Source organism: Leucoraja erinacea, chromosome 14 (genome assembly GCF_028641065.1).
Source record: "Leucoraja erinacea ecotype New England chromosome 14, Leri_hhj_1, whole genome shotgun sequence".
NCBI classification, from domain to species: domain Eukaryota; kingdom Metazoa; phylum Chordata; class Chondrichthyes; order Rajiformes; family Rajidae; genus Leucoraja; species Leucoraja erinaceus.
In genome coordinates this window covers 3,196,708-3,221,922 of record NC_073390.1, presented here as the reverse complement: position 1 = coordinate 3,221,922, position 25,215 = coordinate 3,196,708, and the positions used below count along the sequence as shown (strand labels likewise).

The 25,215-nt window shown below is 41.5% G+C and overlaps 1 protein-coding gene across 1 annotated transcript in view; it reads left to right on the top strand.

The window, feature by feature from the left end:
* Window positions 1-24,343, top strand: part of LOC129703196 (uncharacterized) — a 36,307-nt gene extending 11,964 nt beyond the window's left edge. Inside the window, 7 exon segments of the mRNA XM_055645386.1 lie at window positions 720-845; window positions 6,575-6,603; window positions 6,606-6,717; window positions 10,986-11,113; window positions 20,088-20,220; window positions 20,976-21,129; window positions 22,175-24,343. Coding sequence (XP_055501361.1) covers window positions 720-845; window positions 6,575-6,603; window positions 6,606-6,717; window positions 10,986-11,113; window positions 20,088-20,220; window positions 20,976-21,129; window positions 22,175-24,281 — 2,789 coding nt within the window. The 3' untranslated portion in view covers window positions 24,282-24,343.
* Window positions 24,344-25,215: the final 872 nt, after the last annotated feature.

Below are 25,215 nucleotides of genomic sequence, written 5' to 3'. Positions count from 1 at the left end.
AAAACTGAGATGAGAAAAAACCTTTTCACCCAGAGAGTTGTGAATCTGTGGAATTCTCTGCCTCAGAAAGCAGTAGAGGCCAATTATCTGGATGTTTTCAAGAGAGAGTTAGACAGAGCTCTTAAAGATAGCAGAGTCGGGTGATATGGGGAGAAGGCAGGAACAGGTACTGATTGTGGATGATCAGCCATGATCAAGTCAAGTCAAGTCAAGTTATTTGTCACATACACATACGAGATGTGCAGTGAAATGAAAGTGGCAATGCTCGCGGACTTTTGTGCAAAAGGCAAACAACAAAACAACCAAACAAATTATAAACACAATCATAACACACATATTCTTTTGTGATCACATTGAATGACAGTGCTGGCTCGAAGGGGCGAATGGCCTACTCCTGCACCTATTGTCTATTGAAACCCCACACGGTCACATGGAGAACGTACAAACTCCATACTCCTGCACCTATTGTCTATTGTTTATTGTTTGTTGTCTATTTTAGTTGTGTAGGAAGGAACTGCAGATGTTAGTTTAAATTGAAGATAGACACAAAAAGCCGGAGTAACTCAGCGGGTCAGGCAGCATCTCTGGAGAGAAGCAATAAGTGACGTTTCGGGTCGAGACCCTACTTCGGTTGCGTGTTGCATTAGTTGCTTTGACGTGTATTGGACATGTGGAATTTGAAGTACTGTTCTTAATTTCTGTCACATGTCAATTCACAGAACCTAAATTTGGAGCGGCAGCGAGAACAATGTGCATTGGAATGTGCTATTCAAAGGCGGAGCAACTGAATGACCTTCTGCAAGCCAGCATTGAATGTGGGCAAATGACACATAGTTATCCAGCAGGTAAAGTGCATGTGTAGCAAGGTAACGTGCATGAATTACATGTCCAAACTGTACTGTGATGGCCATCAAGTGTATTGATCCATGACAGAATTCATTATGGCATTCACAGTACAATGAATGGCAGCCACATCACAGTTCTCATGTTACTGACTAAAACATTACATTGTAGCATAGAGCCCCTATGGTTAGGCTTTCAGCAGTTGTGTAATGCCATAAAACAAAGAACATTTAAACAGCAGAACATTGTTTATGTAAATCATCTGCATTCTTAAGTGAACAATTAGGAACGATAAAGTAAACAAAATATTAACACTTTTGACCAATGTATCACTGAGTCAGTCCCACGTTTAGTGTTTCTGGTCTACACTTTTATATATGTTAAGTAGAATTAACCTACAGTATTAACATTCTGCTAATACATACCGTATTAACATTCTGTCTTCTTATTGAGTCCACATACAAGATTAGAAGTTATTCAGTCAGAGCTGAACACACATCTCGGCATCTGCATACAATGGTGTCTGCCTTGTGCTTCGTGTGTGTGGTGGTGGAAAGATTGGTGGAAACAAGGGGCGCGACGTGAACGCTCTTTCCTTGACCCCCAGCATGCTGTTAATAATACTGTATCCACATACAGGAAAGAAACAGGGGCAGTGGTAGAGTTGTTGTCTTACAATGCCAGAGTCCCGGTTTCATGACTACGGGTGCTGTCTGTATGGAGTTTGTACGTTCTCCATGTGACCGCGTAGGGTTTCAATAGACAATAGGTGCAGGAGTAGGCCATTCGGCCCTTCGAGCCAGCACCGCCATTCAATGTGATCATGGCTGATCAGCCCCAATCAGTACCCCGTTCCTGCCTTCTCCCCATATCCCCTGACTCCGCTATTTTTAAGAGCCCTATCGAGCTCTCTCTTGAAAGCATCCAGAGAACCTGCCTCCACCTCCCACATCCCAAAGACTTGCAGGTTTGGAGGTTAATTGGCTTCTGTAAATTGCCCCCAGTGTGTAGGATTCAAAAGTGTAGGATAGAACTGGTGTAGATCGATGGGCTCGGTGGGCCGAAGGACCTGTTTCCATGCTGTACCTCTAAACTAAACTAAGTCATTTGCTCCTATTTCTCATTACTCTTCTGTAATCATCCTCTTCATAAACCTTCAGAGAGACAAGACAGTGCTAATGCTTTACTTAAACATTTAACCTGTTTCTTCCTTAACTCAGTCAAGGTAACACAGTAATCGCCTCTCCCTTTCATACGTACAGTATCTTAACCACATAACCATGTAACAATTACAGCACAGAAACAGGTTCATCTCGGCCCTTCTAGTCCACAGCAGTGCCGAACACAATATTCTCCCCCGTAGTCCCATCTACCTGCACTCACCCCACCATAACCCTCCATTCCTTTCCCATCCATATACCTATCCAATTTATTTTTAAATGATAAAATTGAACCTGCCTCCACCACTTCCACTGGCAGCTCATTCCACACAGCTACCACTCTCTGAGTAAAGAAGTTCCCCCTCATGTTACCCCTAAACTTCTGTCCCTTAATTCTCAAATCATGTCCTCTTGTTTGAATCTACTCTCAATGGGAAAAGCTTATCCACGTCAACTCTGTCTATCCCTCTCATCATTTTAAAGATCTCTATCAAGTCCCCCCCTTAACCTTCTGCGCTCCAAAAAATAAAGACCAAACTTGTTCAACCTTTCTCTGTAACTTAGTTGCTGAAACCCAGGCAACATTCTAGTAAATCTCCTCTGTACTCCCTCTATTTTGTTGACATCCTTCCTATAATTTGGCGACCAAAATTGTACACCATCTTGCCTTTTTCTTCTCCCTCTTATTTTTAGACAAATAATCTATAAATCTTTCCTCAAACACTTTTATGCAGTAGACAATGATCCTTCAAAAACTCCTGGTTGAATGTTTATGTGGTCATGGCCACCAGTTATGCTCGTTTGTTGAAATGGAAACAATCCTCATATCTATTAGTTCGAGCTTTCATTATTTCCCGAATCCCTTATCCCTCACATTCCTTGTACTTGTCAAGGGAAAATACCTAGCCTGTTTATTCTTCCTTGATAAATATAAATGCACTTTGCCAATATCATTCTGTTCGATTTTTTCTTTGTAACTTCTCCTATGTTTTTGTGTATCTTTATTATAGTACGAATATCAGAGCTATTTATAGTTTAAAATACCTTGTTTAATTTTTATCTTTTCTATTTAATGACACTACACATTGTATATCTAGAATGTGTTTCCACAATCTGGCATAAGAGATGTATGTATATCTTGCTTCCTAACCCTGCACCCATTTAAGTTTCAAGGACCAATTGTTATGAAATCAACTATCAGAAACTAAGGTTCTTGGTGCAAAGCACAAAGGGTTGGAGGAACTCAATGGATCAGGCAACATCTGTGGAGGAAATGGATAAACTAGGTTTTGGTTCAGGTCTGTTAAAGGATCCTAATGTTCCATGTTTGTTCTGTTCCCTTTCATTCCCCCCCCCCCCCCCCCCCCCCCACCCCCCCCACCCCCCCCCCACATTCCCTCCACAAGTGATGCCTGATCTGTTGAAGTCCTCCAGCACTTCATGGTTTTCTCTAGATTCCAGCATCTGCAGTTTCTTGTGTGCGCAAGATCTTAGGTTGCGTCTCCTTGTTAAGTGCATATATTGGTGGATAATTCAAATAAGACAGTTAGAAGTGACATAAAAGTGAAAATGACTGGAAAAGCATCCCTCTCTTCTTCAGAACTGCCCCCTCCATCGACTCCTTTAAATCGGCTTAAAACCTATTTCTACTCCCTAGCGTTTTTGAGGCCCTCTGTAAACAGCTTATGTATGCATTGTTAGGTCTGTGTACCATTGTATGTAGCACATTAGTATCTGCACTGATGGACAGCACTTCGGTCAATGTGAGTTGTTTTTAAATGTGCTATACAAATAAAATGGACTGACTGACTTGAAAGAGGCAAAATAATATTGTCAACTAAATGAAATATGAAATATGGGTTCAGTACTGACATCTATATTAACAATTTTGATGATAATGTACAGGGCATGTTTAGAAGTGTGCGGAGGACGTCAACATAGGTGGTATTGTAGATAGTGAGGATGATTATCAAGAATTACAGCATGATCTTGATCAGCTGGAGAACTGGGCCAAGGAATGGGAAATGGAGATACATGTAAGATATTGCATTTTGTGAAGTCAAACCTGGCCCTGGGGAGTGTGTTGTAGGCATTAGGAGTACAAGTACATAGCTCCCTGAAAGTGGCATTGCAAATAAATAGGGTGTTGAAGAAGGCTTTTGGCATGTTGGCCTTCATCAGTCAGGTAACTACAAAGAAATTGTTATGTTACAGTTCTTCAAGACATTAGTACGACTGCATTTCGGGAGTATTGTGTTCTGTTTTGGTCACTCTCCCATTTAAAACATTTAATTTCAATTTCAATTTCAATTTAATTTCAATTTCAATTTAATTTTCAATTTAATTCAATTTAATTGTCATTTGGACCCCTTGAGGTCCAAACGAAATGCCGTTTCTGCAGCCATACATTACAAACAAATAGACCCAAGACGCAACATAATTTACATAAACCATCCATCACAAAGCCAAAGATCGGAAGGCCCTTGCGCTCTTATCTCTCCACTGGCTCCCCGCAAAACGTCCCCCCCCCTCCTCGCCCGGCCATGTTTGAGTCCCTCTGTAAACTCAAAGCCACCGCCTGGCGATGGCGAATTAGGTGTCCCGTAGGCCATTTGGGCCACGCCGGTGATGCAAGTTTTTAAATTCCGGGTCTTGGCTGTTGGAGCCCCCGGCGTGCGCTCGCAGAGTCCCGCGGCCATTCCAAGCCGCGCGGGGCAGTGACGTTATGCCCCGCTCCAGGAGCTCTTCGACCCCGCAACTCGGGCGGGAGAAGTCGCCGTTGCAGGAGCCCTGAAAAGCGGTCCTCCCTCCAGGGACCCGCGGGCTTTTAGAGTGCCCAGAGTTCGGTGCCGCCGTCATCGCCAGACCCCCAGTTGCAGCCTCCGAATCTCCCCTTGTCGGGCCGCAGCAGCAGCAGGAACAGCTTCCTCCACCTAGCCTGCTCCAACCCCTCCAGAATTTTGTAAGTTTCCGCGAAGATCCCCTCTCAATCTTCCAAACCTGTCCCCGAGTCTTCTCCTGTCTGGAGGCCGCTCCATAAGACAGCCCCAACCGTGCCAGGAAGAGATTTGGTGTTACCCCCTCCCTCACACCCCCCACACACACAAATTGTCCCCCAACAGAAAATAGACAAAAACTACGCATTAAAACATAGACAAAAATCTCACCAAGACGCTGACAACTGCTGCAGAGGCCGCTGCTGACGTTCCATTAAGGATGCTGCCATGAAATGAAGACTATAGCTAGAGGCTGGGCAGGCTAAGATATCTATAATAAAATATCTATAATAAAATAAGATACCTATAAGGTGGATGCATAGAGGCTTTTACCCAGAGTAGTTCAATAGTGTTTTATAATAGGATGCAACTGCAGAGTGAAATTCTGTTTGCATATATTACCCAATGCGATGCTACCATTTTTGGCGCCATTATTCAAAGTCCAAAGTTCGGTCGGCCCGTGTGCTCGATGTACTGGAGCAGTTCCCGTGAACTAACGTCCCTCTCCTCTCCTCGCCCGGCCATCATTGTGTCCCATGGCCATCTCCTGCAACCGACCTTGAAGGCACTGTTGGCATTACCCCGGTTCACCCTCCTACCGGCCCTTGCTCCTCATATGCAACGTCTCCAGATCCCTCACTGTTATGCCGGCGATGAGCCTTCGGGCGGGTGACCAGACCCATAATCAAGAACCAGAGGACATGGGTATAAGGTGAGACAGGAAAGATTTCACACGGACCTGAGGGACAACATTTTTCACAGTGTGGTGGGTATATGGATCAAGCTTCCCAAGGAAGCTGCTGAAGAGAATAACAATATATGAAAGACATTTGGACAGACATATGCATTGGAAACGTTTAGAAGGATTTGCGCCAGGCCTTGGCAAATGGGACTAGTTTGGATGGGGCATTTTGGTCAGCATGTTCGAGTTGGGCTGAAGGGCCGGTATGACTTTTAGACTCTTAGTGTTTCAAGTATTTTTCTTGTTTTCACTGTGGAAAAAATAATAGTAAACAAAAAAATGAGGGTACATGCATCATGTCCGAAGGGACAGTTGACATTTGCGTGCTATAGGATTTTATGAATGGTTGTGTTTGTTTCTGCCCTGGACACCATTTGCTACATTTTCGTATTTGTTATTTTGTACATTTACTTAACTGGTATACAAAAAAGCTGGAGAAACTCAGCGGGTGCAGCAGCATCTATGGAGCGAAGGAAATAGGCAACGTTTCGGCCCGAAACGTTGCCTATTTCCTTCGCTCCATAGATGCTGCTGTACCCGCTGAGTTTCTCCAGCTTTTTTGTGTACCTTCGATTCTCCAGCATCTGCAGTTCCTTCTTAAATACTTAACTGGTATGATCCATGCATCAAGGAAAGCCGGGTGGATATCTGAACTTGGTGGCACCCATTTTGATATACTGTAATGAAACAGAATTGTACGATTCACTCTGCGGTTGAACATACCTTGGTGTTGAAACAAGTTCATTGAATAATCCGTTTCTAATTTCAAATACTGAAGGAATTCAGTCTACTGTATTGTCCAAAGCATTAACATTAAATACATTCAATTGTAGGGTTTCTCGGTACGTTCTCTACGGCAGTTTTTTTTCATCATTCGCTATTCAAGGGAAGCCTATTGCTGAGTGGGGAAGGAGGATGATGGAATTGATGCCAACTGTAGAAAAATACTGTGAAAGGAAGATGCAGCACTTCTCAGGTAAAATCCAGCTTGATTTCTTCAATTAAATTCTATACATTTCTACTATATATTTTAGTTTCTGACTGAAACAAAACAATCTTTACATAAAATATAAATTGCAAAAACATTTTGCTACATATTTGTGAGGATATTGCGTTAACTAATGGCTCTCTATCTTAAAATCTCGACATTTATCATTTACTTCTGTTATAGGGAATAAACAAATTGACATGTCTATAATATGACAAAATTAAACAATCTGTACATAAAATATAAATTGTGAAAATGTTTTGCTGCATATTTGTGCTCGAAAATATTGTGTTAACTAATGGCTGTCTTCATCTCAACAGTTATTTATTTCTGTTTTATTGAATAAAGAAATAGATATGTATTTAACACTTTTACTATTGGCATGAATAGTGTGTAACAATTATTTTTATATCTGTGTGTGTGTGTATGTATATATGTGCGCGTGTATATACAGTATGTGCGCGTGTATATATGTGTGCGTATGTATGTGTAATAATAATCTTATTTATATAGCACATTTTGCATTGACCCCAAAGTGCTTCACATAATTACATTACATTTACACACAGGCAAAGGTGGGTGAAGTGTCTTGCCCCAAGGACACAACGACAGTATGCACTCCAAGCGGGATTCGAACCGGCTACCTTCCGGTCGCCAGCCGAACACTTAGCCCATTGCGCCATCTGTCGTGTGTGCATATGTATGTGTGTTATATATATATATATACATATACATCTATATATATACACACACACACATATATATTTGAGTTACACGCTATTCATGCAAATAAGTGATCTCTGTATCATACTAAGATCAGGTCAGGGGGAGTTCTTTTCCCCCCCCCTCCCCCCCCCAACCTCGGGTACCTTGTAATCCCGTGCTACCTGCTCCATGGTGGGATAGTCTCCCCCACCTGGTTTTCCAGGTGAGGAGGGGGCTGTGGACCCCCAACAGGACTAAAAACAAGACCTGTCAAAGGGCGGAGGAGCTTCTAGTGAGCCAACGACCATCCACACTTCAGTAGACGTTGCGATCACTGTCGTACATCGCATTGTATGGAATGATGGTAAAGCACACACATAAACCACAACATCCTATACTTTCAGCGGCGGAAGTCCGCAGGAACTGGTGGACAGGGATGAGTGGTGGGTCCGTCACTGTTTCCGTTGGAAACCAGCACCACTGTGTCGCAAATGTTTGCAACGATGATGAATGAATGAATGTATCACATGGCAAGAGTGTTAATACTCTGAGTAATATTGAAATGTCCCCCCCCCCCCACCAAATCCAATGCCACCCATCTACACGGCTGGCAATTTACAAATGCCAATTAACCTACCTGAACACTTTTCGGACGTGGGAGGAAATAGGAGCATCTGGAAGAAACCCACACGGTAACAGGGATACGTGCAAATCTTCACAGATAACCCCTTGAGGTCAAAATTAAATCCAGGTTGCCAGAGCACCAGTAATTGTGTGTCTGTACCAGCTGCTTGATTACATTGTCCTTCACCTGATGCATGAGGCTTTAATAATGTGGCTTTGGCACTAGCACAGGTTTAGTTTTTGATAGCATCAGAAGATGACAGCAGCTGTTGATAAACATTATGCAATATTGAACAGAATCAATAATTTCATTTGAATGTAAAACCAGTGATCACAAATATCAGTCTCAAGTCTTTCCTTCCAGCTGTAACTTATTAAACACCATCTCTAAAAATAGACACAAAATGCTGGAGTAACTCAGCGGGGCAGGCAGCATCACTGGAGAGGAGGAATGGGTGACGTTTTGGGTCGAGACCCTTCAGACCTAAAATGTCACCCATTCCTTTTCTCCAAAGATGCTGCCTGTCCCACTGAGTTACCCCAGCATTTTGTGTCAATCATCGGTGTAAACCAGCATCTGCAGTTCCTTCCTACACGTCACTAAAAATAAACATTTGAACCCAACTTCACAAATGGAATCATACTATTTTACGTCCAACCGTCAACTAATCGACCCACCCTTCCCTTTAATGCCTGCTATTTGTGTCCTTTTGTATGTCTTACTGGTTCTGGACAGTGCAACCTCTAGAATCAGAGACATAGAGTACAAGAGCAAGGAATTCACAATGAACCTTTGGGAAATTTTGGCTGTCTGATAATTGGATTACGACACTGACCTTTCTGTCCTGGGCCTCCTCCACTATAAGAGTGAGGCCCAGCTCAAATTGGAGGAACAGCACCTCATTTTTCATTTGGGCAGCTTACACCCCAGCGGTATGAATATTGACTTCTCTAACTTCAAGTAACCCTTGTTTTCCCTCTCTCTCCATCCCTCCCCCTTCCTAGTTCTCCGACCAGTCTGACTGTCCCCCTGATTAAATTTTATCTCTGTTTGCTTCGTTGACACCTTCTCTGAGCCAACAATGATCTAGTCTACATTTTCCTTGAGCCTCATCGCCTTTGTCTAATTTTCACACATTACATTCCCTTATCTCTGTGTCCCTCTCCCGTGACTCCCAGTCTGAAGAAGGGTCTCGGCCCGAAATATCACCCATCCTTTCCATCCAGAGATACTGACTGTCCCGCTGAGTTACTCCAGCATTTTGTGTCTATGTTCGGTGTAAACCAGCATCTGCAGTTCCTTCCTACACAATAGGATTATTGTGCCTAGTTCCAGGTGGTATATTTTAGTACAGATTTAAAAGCCTTGTAAAATACGCAGTACAGATTTCTAACAGATTCCAGTGATGAAAGGCTAATAATGGATGTGTTTTAGATCATGAAAAGTATTGACAGAAGAGATAGAGGGAATCTGCTCATTCACAAAGGGGGCAGAAGAGCAGTCGGGTGCAGGTGAATGGGAAAGGAACCAACATTGATAGAATGGAGATGAGTACCTAGAGGAGGCATTTCTTTCGTACTGTAAATGATAGTTATCACAAAGAAGGCAGGCTAGCATCTCAAGCTTCCAGGAAGTTTAACGAGAATTAGCTTGCCAAGCACTAGAGCATTTTGGAGCGGTACTTGGGAATGTATCCTGACCGGTGGCATCATGGCCTGATGTGGCAATTCCAATGCACAGGCAAGCAAATGGGTGGAAACAGTGGCAGACTCAGCCCGGTCGGTCTATCACAGGTACAACCATCCCCTCCATCAAACGCATCTATATAAGGGGCTGCCTCAACGAGGCAGTATCCATCTTCAAAGATACCCACCTTCCAGGTGATGGACTTTTCTCACTGCCCCTTTGGGCAGGTGGTACACTACCTGGTACAGGAATAGCTACAGTACTTTCCTTCAAGAAGCAACCTGCATAACCATAATCTTACCTCGACTACTGAACACCACTGATCACCTCTTACACGACCATGGACTTTTCTAACTGTATATTGAGCTCTACGCACAGGCTTCTTTTCAAAGTTTGTGTGTGTAATTTATGCATCATTTATGCTTTTGCGTGGTGGTCGGAATGTATGTGGCTGTGAAATGTTCATTGTACCTGTACCTCATTGTCCTTGTGCATGTAACAATAAACTCAACTCGACTTGAATCTGGAGAACATTGCCAAGGATAGTGGAGGCAGATTCAATTGTAGTGTAGTGTAGTGAAGGTCTAGGAGAAATAGATTTGTAGAGCTTTGATCAGAGGGTGGTGTAGCAGTACTGCTCTTGCTTAGAATGGGGGCAAACATGTTGGGCTGGATGGGCTGAATGGCCACCATCCATCGTGTGAACATTCCGCGATTCATTATTTCATTGCAGTTTCACATTTCATTATATGATCCAATTTTCTAAAGCCATTGCGATTCCAATGTTTTTGTAACTTAGTGGTAATAATGCTACTACAGTGCTAAGGAACCTGCTGTTTTGAATGATAATCTAAGACATGAGAAAACTAATGCCTGTAGATTGAAGAACTGGCAACCTGAGGTAGTGTGTCAGGAAGCATCGCTGAAGAACATGGATAGGTGACGTTTCCGGTTGGAACTCTTCTTCAGTCTTATTCATGTTCTCCAAGGATGCTGTCTGCTCCGGAGTTATTCCAGCATTTTGTGTCTGTCTTTGGTATAAACCAACATCTGTAGTTCCTAGTTATCACATTCTGGCTGTGCTAATGATGATGTGGCAGGGAGTGATAAGTGGCGGGGACAGGAAGAATGTAGACGTGGAGTATCATCTATATATCTCTATTCAGGTCATAATTGAACATGATGAGATTCTACATGTATTTGCTGTAATTTGCATCATTAAATTTGTTCATGTTCACAGATTTCCGTGAGAACTTTTTTTCTTTTGAAACCAATTGGCAATTTTACCTCCAACAGCGAGGGATTGAGAAGGATGGAAGTGATAAGGCAATTTTTCCCAAAACCTACAATATAGAAGAACAAAACAAGGTAATATCTGGGTGAAAAGGTGGCTAGTAATAAGAAAGTATCCATCCTTAATATCAAAATTAATTTAATGCACCTGCATACCTACATGAGAATATAATTTGATAATTACAAACTACCTTTTACATCATATTTCACATTATCTTAGCTCAAAGTATCCTCCCTAACCATTGTAATATTAATTTCTGTACCTAGTTTTATTATAATTTGAATTCTTACTATCGTATTAAAACATCAAATCTAGTATATTATCAGAATTATGTGAAGCATCCAAAGGTATCTCAAATGGATATAAAATACACAATGATATTTTTTGTTTTCTATCTCATGTTACCTCTGCGTGACATTATTGAATTTTACTAGGGATAGGTTAAAACAAGTATTCATTTTGTAACTCTTGTAAAATGAAGATGTTTACCAAGCAGAAGGCTTGTAAAAGGGTTTATAGAGTTTTGAGGGCAGCACGGGGCTATTGCGGTAGAGTCTTCCAGTGGCTGAGACCTGGGTTTGATCCTGACCACGGCTGTACGAAGTTAGTATGTTCTCCCTGTGGCCACTCCAGGTGCTCCAGTTTCTTCCTACATTCCAAAGACATACAGGTTTGTAGGCCAATTGGCTTCGGTAAGGATTGTAAATTGTCCCTAGTGTGTAGGATAGTGCTAGTGTACAGAGATCGATGGTCGGCACCGGTTTCTGCGCTGTATCTCTAAATGAAACAATATAAAACAAACAAAAAATCTTTTGTAAATGATAAATCCTCTTATTGTGTATTGTACGTGGGCTGAAAGGATATAGCAAGGATATAGGTATACAGAACTACATAAAGTTATTATATACCAGTGTAGGCATAAGATGAAGATACATTTTTAAAATCTGTAGGAACAAGGTTGGAAATATTGTATATAACATACACAACAATTCATTTGTGGGAAAGTAATAGCAATATTAATAATCATTACAGTTCTATTTTATATTTCAATAAGTAGATACATGGGTTTGTCTGAACTTTATATTAATCTGCTCCATGTAGAAAAAGTGAGCAGTGTAAATATAAGCCCCAATTAAACCTATTTAATATAGAAGCAAAGAAACCTAAAAAGCCCAAAGTATATAATTATACAATTAATTTGTAATATAACTTAGGTTTACAAACTAATTTGTGATAATTATCTCTGAATAGAGCTTAAGTGAATATTTGACGTATCAAATATCTGAACTCTCATTTGATACTTACACAGGAATCTTAATCCTCCGATTTAATATTTTCATCAATCTTTCCTTTTCTCTCAAGTGAAGCACTCTTTGGCCTTGCAATTCAGGAAACTAAATCTATTTGTTTCACCTGAGGCAATTCTCGGGTAGCTAGTTAAGTCATAGTGTAATATTATGTTTATTGTTTTCCACAATGCTAGAACTAGAAACTGTCTTAAAATGTCACAAGAACATGAAAACTTATAAGGTAACAAGTTGTTGGATCACCTGATGGGGCATAATTATGCTGGTCATTTGCATTGTGTAGGTCTCTTTACAGTCATATGGTTTGTATCCATAGTATTGTAGCTGGCATTGTCATTGTTACAATACAATACAATACAATTTATTTGTCACTTGAACCTCATAGAGGCTCAAATGAAATGTTGTTTCTGCAGTCATACATACAAGAAAAAAAGACCCAAGACACAACACAATTTACACAGACATCCATCACAGCGCATCTCCACCTCGCTGTGATGGAAGGCAAAAAAAATGTATCTCTCCCCTGCACTTCCCTCTCCCCCCGATGTCAGAGTCAAAGTCAGAGCCCCCGGCGGGCGATAACAATTGGCCCGCGGCCATTAACGCCGCGCCGGGTGATGCAAGGCCGCGCTCCGGGTCTTGTTGTTGGAGCCCCGGGCGGGCGCTGGCAAAGTCCCGCAGCCGTTGAAGCCACGCCGGGCGATGATGTAAGGCCCCGAAAAGCGGTCTCCCAGCAGGGACCCACGGGCTCCTGGTGTCACTGTCCCCCAGACCTGCGGTAAGCCTCCGAATCTCCGAGAGTCGGGTCGCAGCAGCGCGCCACCACCGCTCCTCCCGCTCCGGACTCGGCCAGCTCCATGATGGTGAGTAGGTCCGCAGCTCCGTGATTGGAGCCCCAGGACGTTCCTGCTGGAGGCCGCTCCACGGTGCAGCCCCAACGACAACGGAGACCCGACAGGGAAAGGTCATGGATATAATTGTCAGCATTTACAAACCCAACAGTAGTTTCCTTTCATAAAACTGTGTTCCTGGCCGTGATTTATTCTATTTAATGGAATGTAAAACTAAAATACAACACCTTTAAACAAAAGATCTAAAAATACATTTTCAATTAAAAAAATGCAGAATCTTTTAACATAGTAAACATCACAAGGCATTATATTAGATTGGAGGAAAACATAAAGGCTGCTGAAGGAGTTTATAGAGAGGAGGTTTTTGGTCAATTCATCAAAGGGAGTCAAAGTGAAATGAGAAGGTGTTGTGGCTATTAGTGAACCACAAATGAGTGCCTTGTACTATATCAGCAAACCTAGACCAACGGGAGGGATGGATATACAGGAACAACATTGAGGGGGTGGCATGCAACCAAACTACACCACAGTCACTTATCCAAGCTATCTCATCAACCTGCAACCTTAGCTTAGTTTAGTATTGTCACATGTACCAGGGTGCAGTGAAAAGCTTTTGTGCTGTGAGCTATCCAATCAACGGAAATACCATATATAATTGCAATTATTGCAAATTAAAATTTGAGAATTAAGGGACAGAAGTTTAGGGGTAACATAAGGGGAAACTTCTTTACTCAGAGAGTGGTGGCGGTGTGGAATGAGCTTCCAGTGGAAGTGGTGGAGGCAGGTTCGATTTTATCATTTAAAAATAAATAGGATAGGTATATGGATGGGAAAGGAATGGAGGGTTATGGTCTGAGTGCAGGTAGATGGGACTAGGTGAGAGGAAGTGTTCGGCAAGGACTAGAAGGGCCAAGATGGCCTGTTTCTGTGCTGTAAGTGTTATATGGTTAATCAAGGTGTCCATAGTGCAGAGATACGGGATAATGTTAGTGCAGATAAAGTCCAGTAAAATACAATAAAAGCTAGTCCGAGGGCCTCCAACGAGGTAGATGGTAGTTCAGGACTGTTCTCCAGTTGTAGTAGGATGGTTCAGTTGCCTCACAACAGCTGGGAAGAAACTGTCCCTGAATCTGGAGGTGTGTGTTTTCACACGTCCATACTTCTTGCCTGATGAGAGAGGGGAGAAGAGGGAGTGACTGGGGTGAGAGCTATCCTGGATTATGCTGCTGGCCTTGCCTCAATCATGGAAACATTTTATGAGGTCTTTGGTCATCGTTGAAATTCTCGCCCCATTAGCACTTTTGAGAAGACTATCTTTCACCGGGACTGCTGTTGTTCAGGAAGGCTGCCCAGCACTACTTTTTCCAAGAGTAATAAATGCCGGCTTTGCCAGTGACCCAAAGATCCCAAAAAGGAATTTAACTAAAAAGTGGGTCTCATGGCTGCAAATTCTGTGATATTTAAAAACGTTTGAACAAGGGCCAATTTAAACATTATGATGCAGCATGGATTCTATTGACTGTAGCATGGATTATTGTACTTTATTTTAAATCTTTAGTTTGAAAAATCATTACAGTTGATCATTGATAAAGTGGACAAAGATAATACTGACTACTTTGTTTCCAAACACCCAAATATACTAGACAGGAGACCCGTTAAAATGACAAGCTTGTCTTGACAAATTCTAATTTTCATGAAAAGGGAAAGAAAAAAATCAGCATTAACTTAGTGATTTTATCTCCGACTTGTGTTTTCTGAATATTTTTGTTTGCATAAATCGAGCAGCCTAGAGCAATTACTGAGCTTGGAAGTGGCAGGAAGAAAATAATGAGATCACTGATCATGAGGGTGAACAGTTAATCATGTATTTGCTCTGCACATAAATGACACAGTGCACAGATGGGCACATAAGGGGCGGCAGAGATGCTGCCTTACAGCGTCAGAAACCCGGGTTTGAACCTGACTACGGGTGCTGTCTGTACAGAGTCTATACAATATCTCCGTGACCGTGTGGGATTTCTCCAGATGCTCCGGTTTCCTCCCACATTCCAAAGACGTACATGTTTGCAGGTTTACTGGCTTCTGGGAATTGTAAATTGTCACAAGTGTGTGTAGGATCGTGTTAGTATATGGGGTGATTACTGGTCAGCGCGGATGCGGTGGGCTAAAATTCCATTGTCTCCATAGATTTTCCTCATATATTGTGATTAATAAAGCCATTGACTACCCCTTATTTAATTTAAATAATTCCATAAGATTAAGCCAACATTGCTGCTGGTTATGTTTCCCCAAAGGGAAACACTCTTAAGATTTTCATTTCAAAATAAAGCCGTGTTAAGGGCCAGTGGCAATATCACCGGCCAAACCCCAGGCTGCTTCTGAAAGGGCAAAATTAGAGCATTACTGTTAATTTTTGTATTGCTGCGATACTGATACAGGATTTTAGTTACCTGGTAGAAAGCAGACGTGGTCCCACCTGGCAGAGATAATACTGGGCTCAGCTGCTTTGCTAAGCAACTTGTTAGTGTTAAGAATAGTCAGTCCCACTAGTCAATGCCCTAGAATATGTATCCATCGTACACTTTACTGCTATCAGGAATAAAAAAAACACTAAATCACTAAGTCCTAGATAGGGTTTGCATGAGTATTTGATATTCCTGCAGTTTCATTCAGAACAGATAAGATACATTTGAGCCATCCTACAGCCTTTACATTTTTGGATTTATCTTTGTCCCATTAAAAACAAGTATGTTTTGGACTCCTCTCATATTTCTGATACCAAATCCTAAATGTAGAAATGCCGTAGACTTAACAAACCCCCCAAAATGATTGCTCACCTCAGGTATAGCAATTTTACCGTAAAATCAGTGTAAAATCAGGCTTCAATGTATCAGTAAATTAAATACTCTGCTGCACTTTACAGCAGTTAACCTCCAGGAGATAAGATGTTAAACCAAGGTCCTAACAGACTTTGTTACTGGCACGAGGTACAATTCAGTCGCAGTGACTTTGCCACCAGTCCTCACTAACGTTTCTCCCTTCAACAAAGGACAAATTTCCAACTGGCCTAGATCTTGCAGTCATCAGTGACATGTTAGCTCTTCCCACTGAGCTCAAAGATAGCTGCTCTAAAGATAGTGATCACCAAGGCAGGGATTTTTTGATGTACATGTCATTCTGGTGTAATGTAGTGGTTGTCTGGTATCCAGCACTGTGATGTGGTGAAGTAGACTGGGCCACTGGAAGAATTCTCGTGCAACATGTTATTACTGACATCAACTTCTGTATTTCTGCATTTATCTACACAATTGCAGTCTTCAGTGCCACTGTGTATGAATATGAACAGTAATATCGTTGTAATGACAAAATCAGTAATATTGTGTATACTTGTAAGATTGGAGTCAGAAATAATCTGATAATGAAATAGTAGGCAAATGTAAATTATTAAATACTTTCAAAGTTTCTCACTAAAAATCTTTGTATCTTGGAAAAAAGTTGACTGCAAGATGAACCATCATTTCTTTTACATCAGCCACAAAAATAATATTTGTAAGATTGAAATCCAACTAATGGCCTGGATTTTCTTCAAATGTCAGTCGTAATATGTGGAATAACTATCCTTTCATCCCCACTCCTGTCATAAGTTTCATGAGTTCAGGATTTCACTTCTGCACACACAAACAAGAACACCTCGTACATCCTGAAAATTGGACCTCAATGTCACTGCTCGGAGTTTAGTTTAGTTTAGACGTACAGCGCGGAAACGGGTCCTTTGGCTGCACAGACCAGCGATTCCCGCACATTAACACTATCCTACACACACTCGGGACAATTGTTCTTACATTTTATACCAAGCCAATTAACCTACAAATGTTTTTGGAGTGAGGGAGGAAACCGAAGGTCTCGGAAGACCCACGTGGTTATGGGGAGAACGTAGAAACTCCGTACAAACTCAGCAGTCGCCTAGTCGGGATGGAACCCGGGTCTCTAGAGCTGTAAATGCTGTAAGGCAGCAACTCTACCGCTGCGCCACCATGCTGCCCCTGTCGGCTTCTTTGGAATCCAGTAAACAAGTGCAAAATTCCTGCATTGCCTCAGCATTTATGCTGGGATTCTCTCACATAGCACCTTCATGGATTTTATGAAGAGAATTAACTTCAAAAGGGAGCCAAGTATGAGTCATTTATGATTTATTTAGCCATTACATTTAAATGTCAGTCAAATGTATAATTATTTTTTTAATGTTTGATTTCTTTTGATACTGCAAGATTTTTGACTGTTTCTGAACATCAACTGTGAAAATATTTCCCATTATTTTTCTGAACAGAGGTAGGATTTTACACATGCAGCTCTGGACTTCCTTGTCAGTAGGAAACACAGCCACTGGCAGGAAAATCTGGGCCGATTACTTTACAAGAATACAGATTTGATTAGGCCATCGGAAACTTCCCTGTAGAAGTAAATGGCACAATAGTTAAACGAGTAGACAAAACTGCTGGAGAAACTCAGCGGGTGAGGCAGCATCTATGGAGCAAAGGAAATAGGCAATGTTTGGGGTACTTTGGTTCCGTCTTCCTTAGTGAAGACAGAACCAATCTCCCAGAAATACTAGGGGATCGAGGATCTAGTGGGAGGAACTGAAGGGAATCCACATTAGTCAGGAAATGGTGTTAGGTAAATTGTTGGGACTGAAGACAGATAAATCCCCAGGGCCTAATGGTCTACATCCCACAGTACTCAAGGAGATGGCCCTAAAAATCGTGGATGCATTGGTGATCATTTTCCAATGTTCTCGCGACTCTGGATCAGTTCCTGTGGACTGGAGGGTAAACTCCACTTTTTAAGAAAGGAGGGAGAGAGAAAACGGGGAATTATAGACCAGTTAGCCTTATATCGGTAGTGGGGAAGATGCTGGAGTCCATTATTAAAGAAGTAATAACAGCGCATTTGGAAAGCAGTGACTGGATTGGTCAAAGTCAGCATGGATATATGAAGGGGAAATCTTCATGCTTGATTAATCTTCTGGAATTTTTTGAGGATGTAACAAGTAGAATGGATAAGGGAGAGCCAGTGGATGTGGTGTATGTGGACTTTCGAAAAACCTTTGATAATGTTCCACACAAGAGATTAGTGTGCAAAATTAGAGCACATGATATTGGGGGTAGGGTATTGACATGTATAGAGAACTGGTTGGCAGACAGGAAGCAATGCGTAGGAATTAACGGGTCCTCTTCAGAAAGGCAGGCAGTGGCTAGTGGGTGCTGCAAGGCTCGGTGCTGGGACCCCAGTTATTTACAATATATATTAAGGATTTAGACGAGGGAATTAAATGTCAGTGACATCTCCAAGTTTGCGGATGACACAAAGCTGGGTGGCAGTGTGAGCTGCGAGAAGGAAGCTACGAGGCTGCAGGGTGACTTGGATAGGTTGGGTGAGTGGGCAGATGCAGTATGCAGTATGCGGATAAATGTAAGGTTATCCACTTTGGTGGCAAGAACAGGAAGGCAGATTATTATCTGAATGGTACAATGCTGGAGTAACTCAGTAGGACAGGCAGCATCTCTGGAGAGAAGGAATGGGTGACGTTTTGTGTCAAGACCCTTCTTCAGAATGATTATCTGAATGGTGTCAGATTGAGAAAAGGGGAGGTGCAACGAGACTTTGATGTGCTTGTACATCAGTCACTGAAAGTAAGCACGCAGGTACAGCAGGCATGTTGGCCTTCATTGCAAGAGGGTTTGAGTTTAGGAGCAAGGAGGTCCTACTGCAGTTGTACAGGATCCTGTTGAGACCACACCTGGAGTATTGTGTGCAGTTTTGGTCTCCTAACTTGAGGAAGGACATTATTGCTATTGAGGGGGTGCAGAGTAAGTTCACCAGGTTAATTCCCAGGATAGCAGGACTGACATATGATGAAAGAATGGGTCAACTGGGCTTGTATTCATTGAAATTTAGGATGAGAGGAGATCTTACAGAAATATATATAATTCTTAAGGGATTGGATAGGCTAGATGAAGGAAAAATGTTCCCGATGTTGGGGGAGTCCAGAACCAGGGGTCAGTTTAAGAATAAGGGGTATACCATTTAGGACAGATAAGGAAAACAATTTTCACCCAGAGAGTTGTGAATTAGTGGAATTCTCTGCCACAGAAGACAGTGGAGCTCAATTCACTGGATGTTTTCAAGAGAGAGTTAGATTTAGCTCTTCGTGCTAAAGAAATCAAGAGATATGGGGAAAAAGCTGGAACGGGGTACAGATTTTAGATGATCAGCCATGATCATATTGAATGACAGTGCTGGCTCAAAGGGCCAAACAGTCTTCCCCTGCACCTATTTTTCTATGTTTCTATGTAAAGTTACCATTAAGGTAGCATCTTAATGGCCATAAGTTTGACACTTAAGTGCAAGCAGTGAACATGTTGCAATCTGTGAATGTTCATTTTCACAAAGGGTTTAATAACATTTGCATTTAGAAAGGGCCTACAGAAATAGCGGGGGGGGGGGGGGGGGGGGGGGGGGGGGGGGGGGGGGGGAAGGAATATCAAAATGGATATAGCAGGTGACAAATTTCTGGTGCAGAGTTTCTGAGCTTTTGCCACCCACCACATTGGGTTTGTGCTTGTTTGCGTCAACTTTCCAATACAAAGCCATGTGATCCAATTTCTAGGCCTACATTGTTAAACTGCGTAATCATTTATAAACCTCTTGCATCTGTAACAGATTTGACACCAGTAGATGTACTTTATCTCCTTCTAAAAACAGAACATAAGAGAAGTATCGAATACAGGAAATATTATTGCATCATGCTGGGATACTATGAATAGGTGACAATTTTGAAATGAGCTCCTGATTGAAAATGACAGCTGGATTTTTTTTTATAACTGTGACAGCTGTTCAGACACTGGTGTTCGGAATCAACTGGGAAGGATAAGGGCCTGGAGACAACATTGATTGCTTATGATGCACTCCTGTTTGCTGGTAGTGACTGGAAGAAGATGTGCTATTCAGCAATGTTTCACCGTGGTAAGAATTGATTGAATTTGTCATAATTGGGTGAATATTTGCCGAAATCGTCAACAATTTGGCTCGAGCCAAGCAGATAGATAAATCCCAAGTAGGTATAAATAAGGAGGGTCTGACAAATAATATGCTCCTGACTCTAGAATGAATATGTCGGAAGGAACCGCAGATGCTGGATTAAACCAAAGATAGACACAAAGCTGGAGTAACTCAACGGGACAGGCAGCATCTCTGGAGAGAAGGAATGGGTGATGTTTCGGGTCGAGACCCTTCTACAAACCAGTGACATTTTGGGTCAAGCCCCCTCTTCAGACATTTCCATGATCATCGTCTACTTTGATCTGTCCTTTTCACATGTTACATTCTCTTAGTACGCTTCCATATCTCTAATTTCCCTTTCCCCTGTCTCTCAGTCTGAAGAAGGTTCTCTACCCGAAACGTCACCCATTCCTTCTCTCCAGAGATGCTGCCTGTCCCGCTGAGTTAGCTTTTTGTGTCTATCTAGAATTGATGTTACAGGTGCCTTGGAGAATTTACTTTGGTCATTCACTGTATAATAATGAATTTCACCAAGTAAAGAATATCCAAATTTTACATCAATTAAAAAATTTGGTGAACCCTTTTATAAACGATCAGCATTTTAATATAAATAGATTGATTCCTCACCCAGACATCAGACACTTATACAATTCATAATTTTTTGCGCACAACTGCGTTAATAATTTCTTGTTGTGTTTTATGTTGTGTCTCTATTATAGGGGAGAGTGATGCAACAGGTGCCATTGCAGGATGTCTCTATGGAATTCTCTACGGATTTGACAATGTTCCAACGAGTCTTTACAAGAACCTAGAGTTCAAAGGCCACCTTGAACTGCTGGGGAGACAACTATACCACATTGCTATTGCAGATCGGTAAGTTCAACTGGCATGGAACTCATTCAAAGTTTGAAGCTAAAACCAAATAATCCATTTTTTTGTGGCATATATATTTGACAGCTGGCACAGTTATTTGCAGCACTTTTAATGTAACAATCCTGGTATGTCTTGATGGATAATTACTGTCATCTGTTCACGTACAATTAAGTACGTTCCAACCAGGACTCTGTGCACATATTTACGTGCCCCTAGGGATGGTCAATATTTATTCTAAAATAGTATTAACAATCAGAAGGAAATTAGTATGGCTGCTTGTCTGTACGGAGTTTGTACGTTCTCCCCATGACCTGGGTGGGTTTTCTCCGAGATCTTCGGTTTCCTTCCACACTCCAAAGACGTACGGGCTTGTGGGTTAATTGGCTTGGTATAAAAATGTAAAATTGTCCCTAGTGTGTGTAGGGTAGTGTTAGTGTGCGGGGATCGCTGGTTGGTGCTGACTCGGTGAGCCGAAGGGCCCATTTCCACGCTGTATCTCTAAAACTAAAAGGTATTTGCATAAATCTCCATGAAATGCTTATAATGGGAATACCCAATAGTAAACCAGTAAGAGGAAATATCTAACAGTCCTGCAAAACCTTCAAGATTCTCTTGCTGATGTTGTTAACATGGCACGTGCTTTCATGAATAATCTTTATTTACCATTCTACAGTCTTGCCTGAGATCTAAATCACTCCTCATCCCCACCATTCACAACTCACCCCCCAGCAAACATTTTATTTGCAGAAAAATCCAGTTTTTTAAATTCTACTTCTTGTGTTCATCTTTCCATATTTTCCTAAAGTATTGATGAAGACAAGGCTTTGCCTTCCATCACAGTGAGGAGGAGATTCACTGCGATGGATGTTTGTGTGAATTGAGTTGGTTGCATGTCTTGTAAAATTGTTTCTTCTTGTTTTATGGCTGCAGAAACCAAAGTTCGTTTGAACCTCATTTGAGGTCCAAATGACAATAAACAATTGTATTGTATTTGATCCTTATTGGTATTTTCAGATCTAGTCAGTCAGTTATTATTTTGTTGCAGATCCTTGTGTCTCAGTGCAGATCACAATCCAAGAAATGAGTCTACAGATGTACATCAAATTGCCAGGATGTTTGTGAACAAACGTACGGCAGATGAGATTAATAATTTGATCAATTACATAGCTCATCTGGAAAAGGTGAAGGAAACGAGCACTGAAAAGTCTGTCAGGTTAACAAACATATTTGTTACAACACCGCCCAACACTAAAGCAAAAACCGGTGTAAAGCCTCGGCCAACCAAATTTCAGCTCCTCCAGTCAAGGTTTACAAAGATCGGTTTTCAAGATAAACTGGAGAAACTAGCACTTCCCGAGTCCAAGACAAATAGAATTTCAAAACGATCTAACACCCCTGCAGATTCTCAGAATGGTGCAGTCAGTTTTACCACAGTGGGTAAAGGAGATGCATGTTTCACCAAAATGCAAAACCTTATGGACTTGCTGGCTGAACAAAAATGTGAAAGTGCAAAAATTCCAAAGGTAGATGGTAGTCTCGGGAAACCAATGAGTACAAATGACGTTACAGCTGGATGTCACACTGCTCCACAGCCTCACACTACCAATCCTGAGCTTTCAACAGGAGATAAAGGATGCATCGACTTGACCACAATGCACAAAACTATTGATTTAGTAATTCAACGGCAATGTGAACCCATTAAAAATGAAGATGCTACTCTGAAACAAACACATATCAAAAACGGCACCACAGATCTTTATTCAAACACTGCGCAATCTAGTGGGAAACATCCAATTGATACAAAGGAATCCAATGACACATATTCAGAGCCTGTCGGAGAAAGAGATATGCATATGCGACTGGATTCCCCAAACCACCACAAACACATGACTTCACCTGAACCATCTGGGCAAACAGTTGCTGAAGTGTTATATCCAAATACGGGTATCCAAGTTGATCACCAGACTAAATGTAAGCTGACAGAATCAATCACTAGTGATGTAGATGAACACAGTGGACAAAATGTACATTTTGTTCCAAGTAGAAATCAAAAGCTTCCTTCACAAGAAATAATGACAAACTCTTCATTGAGTATTTCGGGAAAAAATCCATCCATTATAACCAATATCCAAGAAAATAAGTTCCAGACTATTCGATATAATGAAAGAACAAGGCCACCTCCAGGAAGAGAAAGCAACACACCTATAGTTATTGACTTTCCTAATATCATAACTAGTGATGGCCAGCACTGTTTATTGCAAGTCATTGAAGATATTTTATCTATTAAAAATAACACAGAGGAAAATCCACAACAAAGAGTGACAGAAAGTATAGAGGAAACAACAAAATCATTAACATCTAGCCCACAATTAGTTTCTGACACATCTAAGACACAAACACTAAAAGACACTTTGCAAAAACAAAAATCCACATTCACCAATGGACCTCTAACATTGCCGAATGATAAACAGCATGAAATCAACCAAGATGACCAATGGTGTACATACATGCTCAGTCAGCCCAATGAGTTGGTTAATGGAGTTAAATATCACGATGTCATGACAAAGGAACATTCTCCACGAACAGATACAAAACTGGTGAAAAATACAATCTCACAAATGAAACACGTCAACCCATTTGTCAACTTGAGTGAAAATCAATCAGTGGATGAAACCACACAGAATTCAGAGCCTGCTCCTAGAATTCCCTTTCCTCACAATGAATTACTAGGAATAGATGATGATGATACACGAAAGAAATGCACTGGAGAATTAGTCATCACCGCCACACACCGCACACATGTACTGCAAGGACAATATCTGCAAGTTCAAAAGGTGAACTCAGAGGAAACTGGCAAACCACAAACCAGAAGTCTGCAGCTATTCACTGACCCACATGAAGAGCAAAAGCTGAAGAGAATTGAACCAAACTCAGAGTCAGGATCCTCAAACAAAATCCAAACACTGCCAGAGACACAGTCAACAGAAAAGAAAAAGGATAATCAGTGCAGAAATATTCCCTGTCAGTCCAGTGACTTGGGCTACACAGTTGTGCCGCTCAGAGTTGGCCAGGAGCATCAACCTTCAGAAACACTGTCAGAAATCGCACCGGCAACAACCTTACAAACTGCGAATCCCGAGTCACTTCTCTGACTTGTACAAAAAGCAAAAGCTGATCGAGAATCCACAAAAACGGCAGCTATTTGTCGTCACAGCCAAAGCAGACAGTGATCATCAACATGCAGACCTCTGCAGCCAGCCGAAGGAATTAGTGAATCTAACCAACCGCTGTGGGGATTTGCAAGAATCTTTTCATGCTGTTGATCCCAATATCAAACGTGCTGCTGCAGAATGGAACGGATGTACAAGTCCTGCAAAGTCATGGAAGTACAAGGCATATAGTTACGCTGACCCTTCAGTGATTTCAAAATCTAACCAAAGATTACTACTGAGAGCTACTGATGTCATACAACTCTCTCCACCTCAAAGATCTGATTTTCCCTGATTGTCCAATGGACTGAATACAAAACCATTGTTATCTCTGGAATGTGTGATCATAACATCATATTTTAGTGTTTTGTATCATATCAGACAAATGGAAATTAGGGATTCAAGATTTATAATTTGCTGAAATTCCACATGTGTAAAAAACTTTTAAACAGATTTTTTTAATGGGTCAAAGCTGATCCTCGATTATATATTCATTCCGGTTATGTATTTAAACCAGTCCTATTTACAAATGAATATGTTCACAAATAGACTTGCCAAAGACCGATGTGATGCAAAGCCAAATATCAATAGATGAGTCAATCCAATGTGGATCACGTTACAATGAAAGCAATGTTGGACCTACACTCTGCACTCCCTTTACCATCAGATTTGCCAAGTTAGTTTTCATGCTGAAGTATCTTTCAGACAATCTTGTCAATGCCATTACTCATAATCGTTTACTTCGAAGTTTAATTTAAATAGTTAGTGTAATCCTAGCGTTCCTCCTCTTAGACGAACGACTGATAAAGCAGTGAATATCAAGGTCGGTCATTCCAGTTTCTAATTGTGCTGTCAGCATCTACAGTTAGATTGGAAG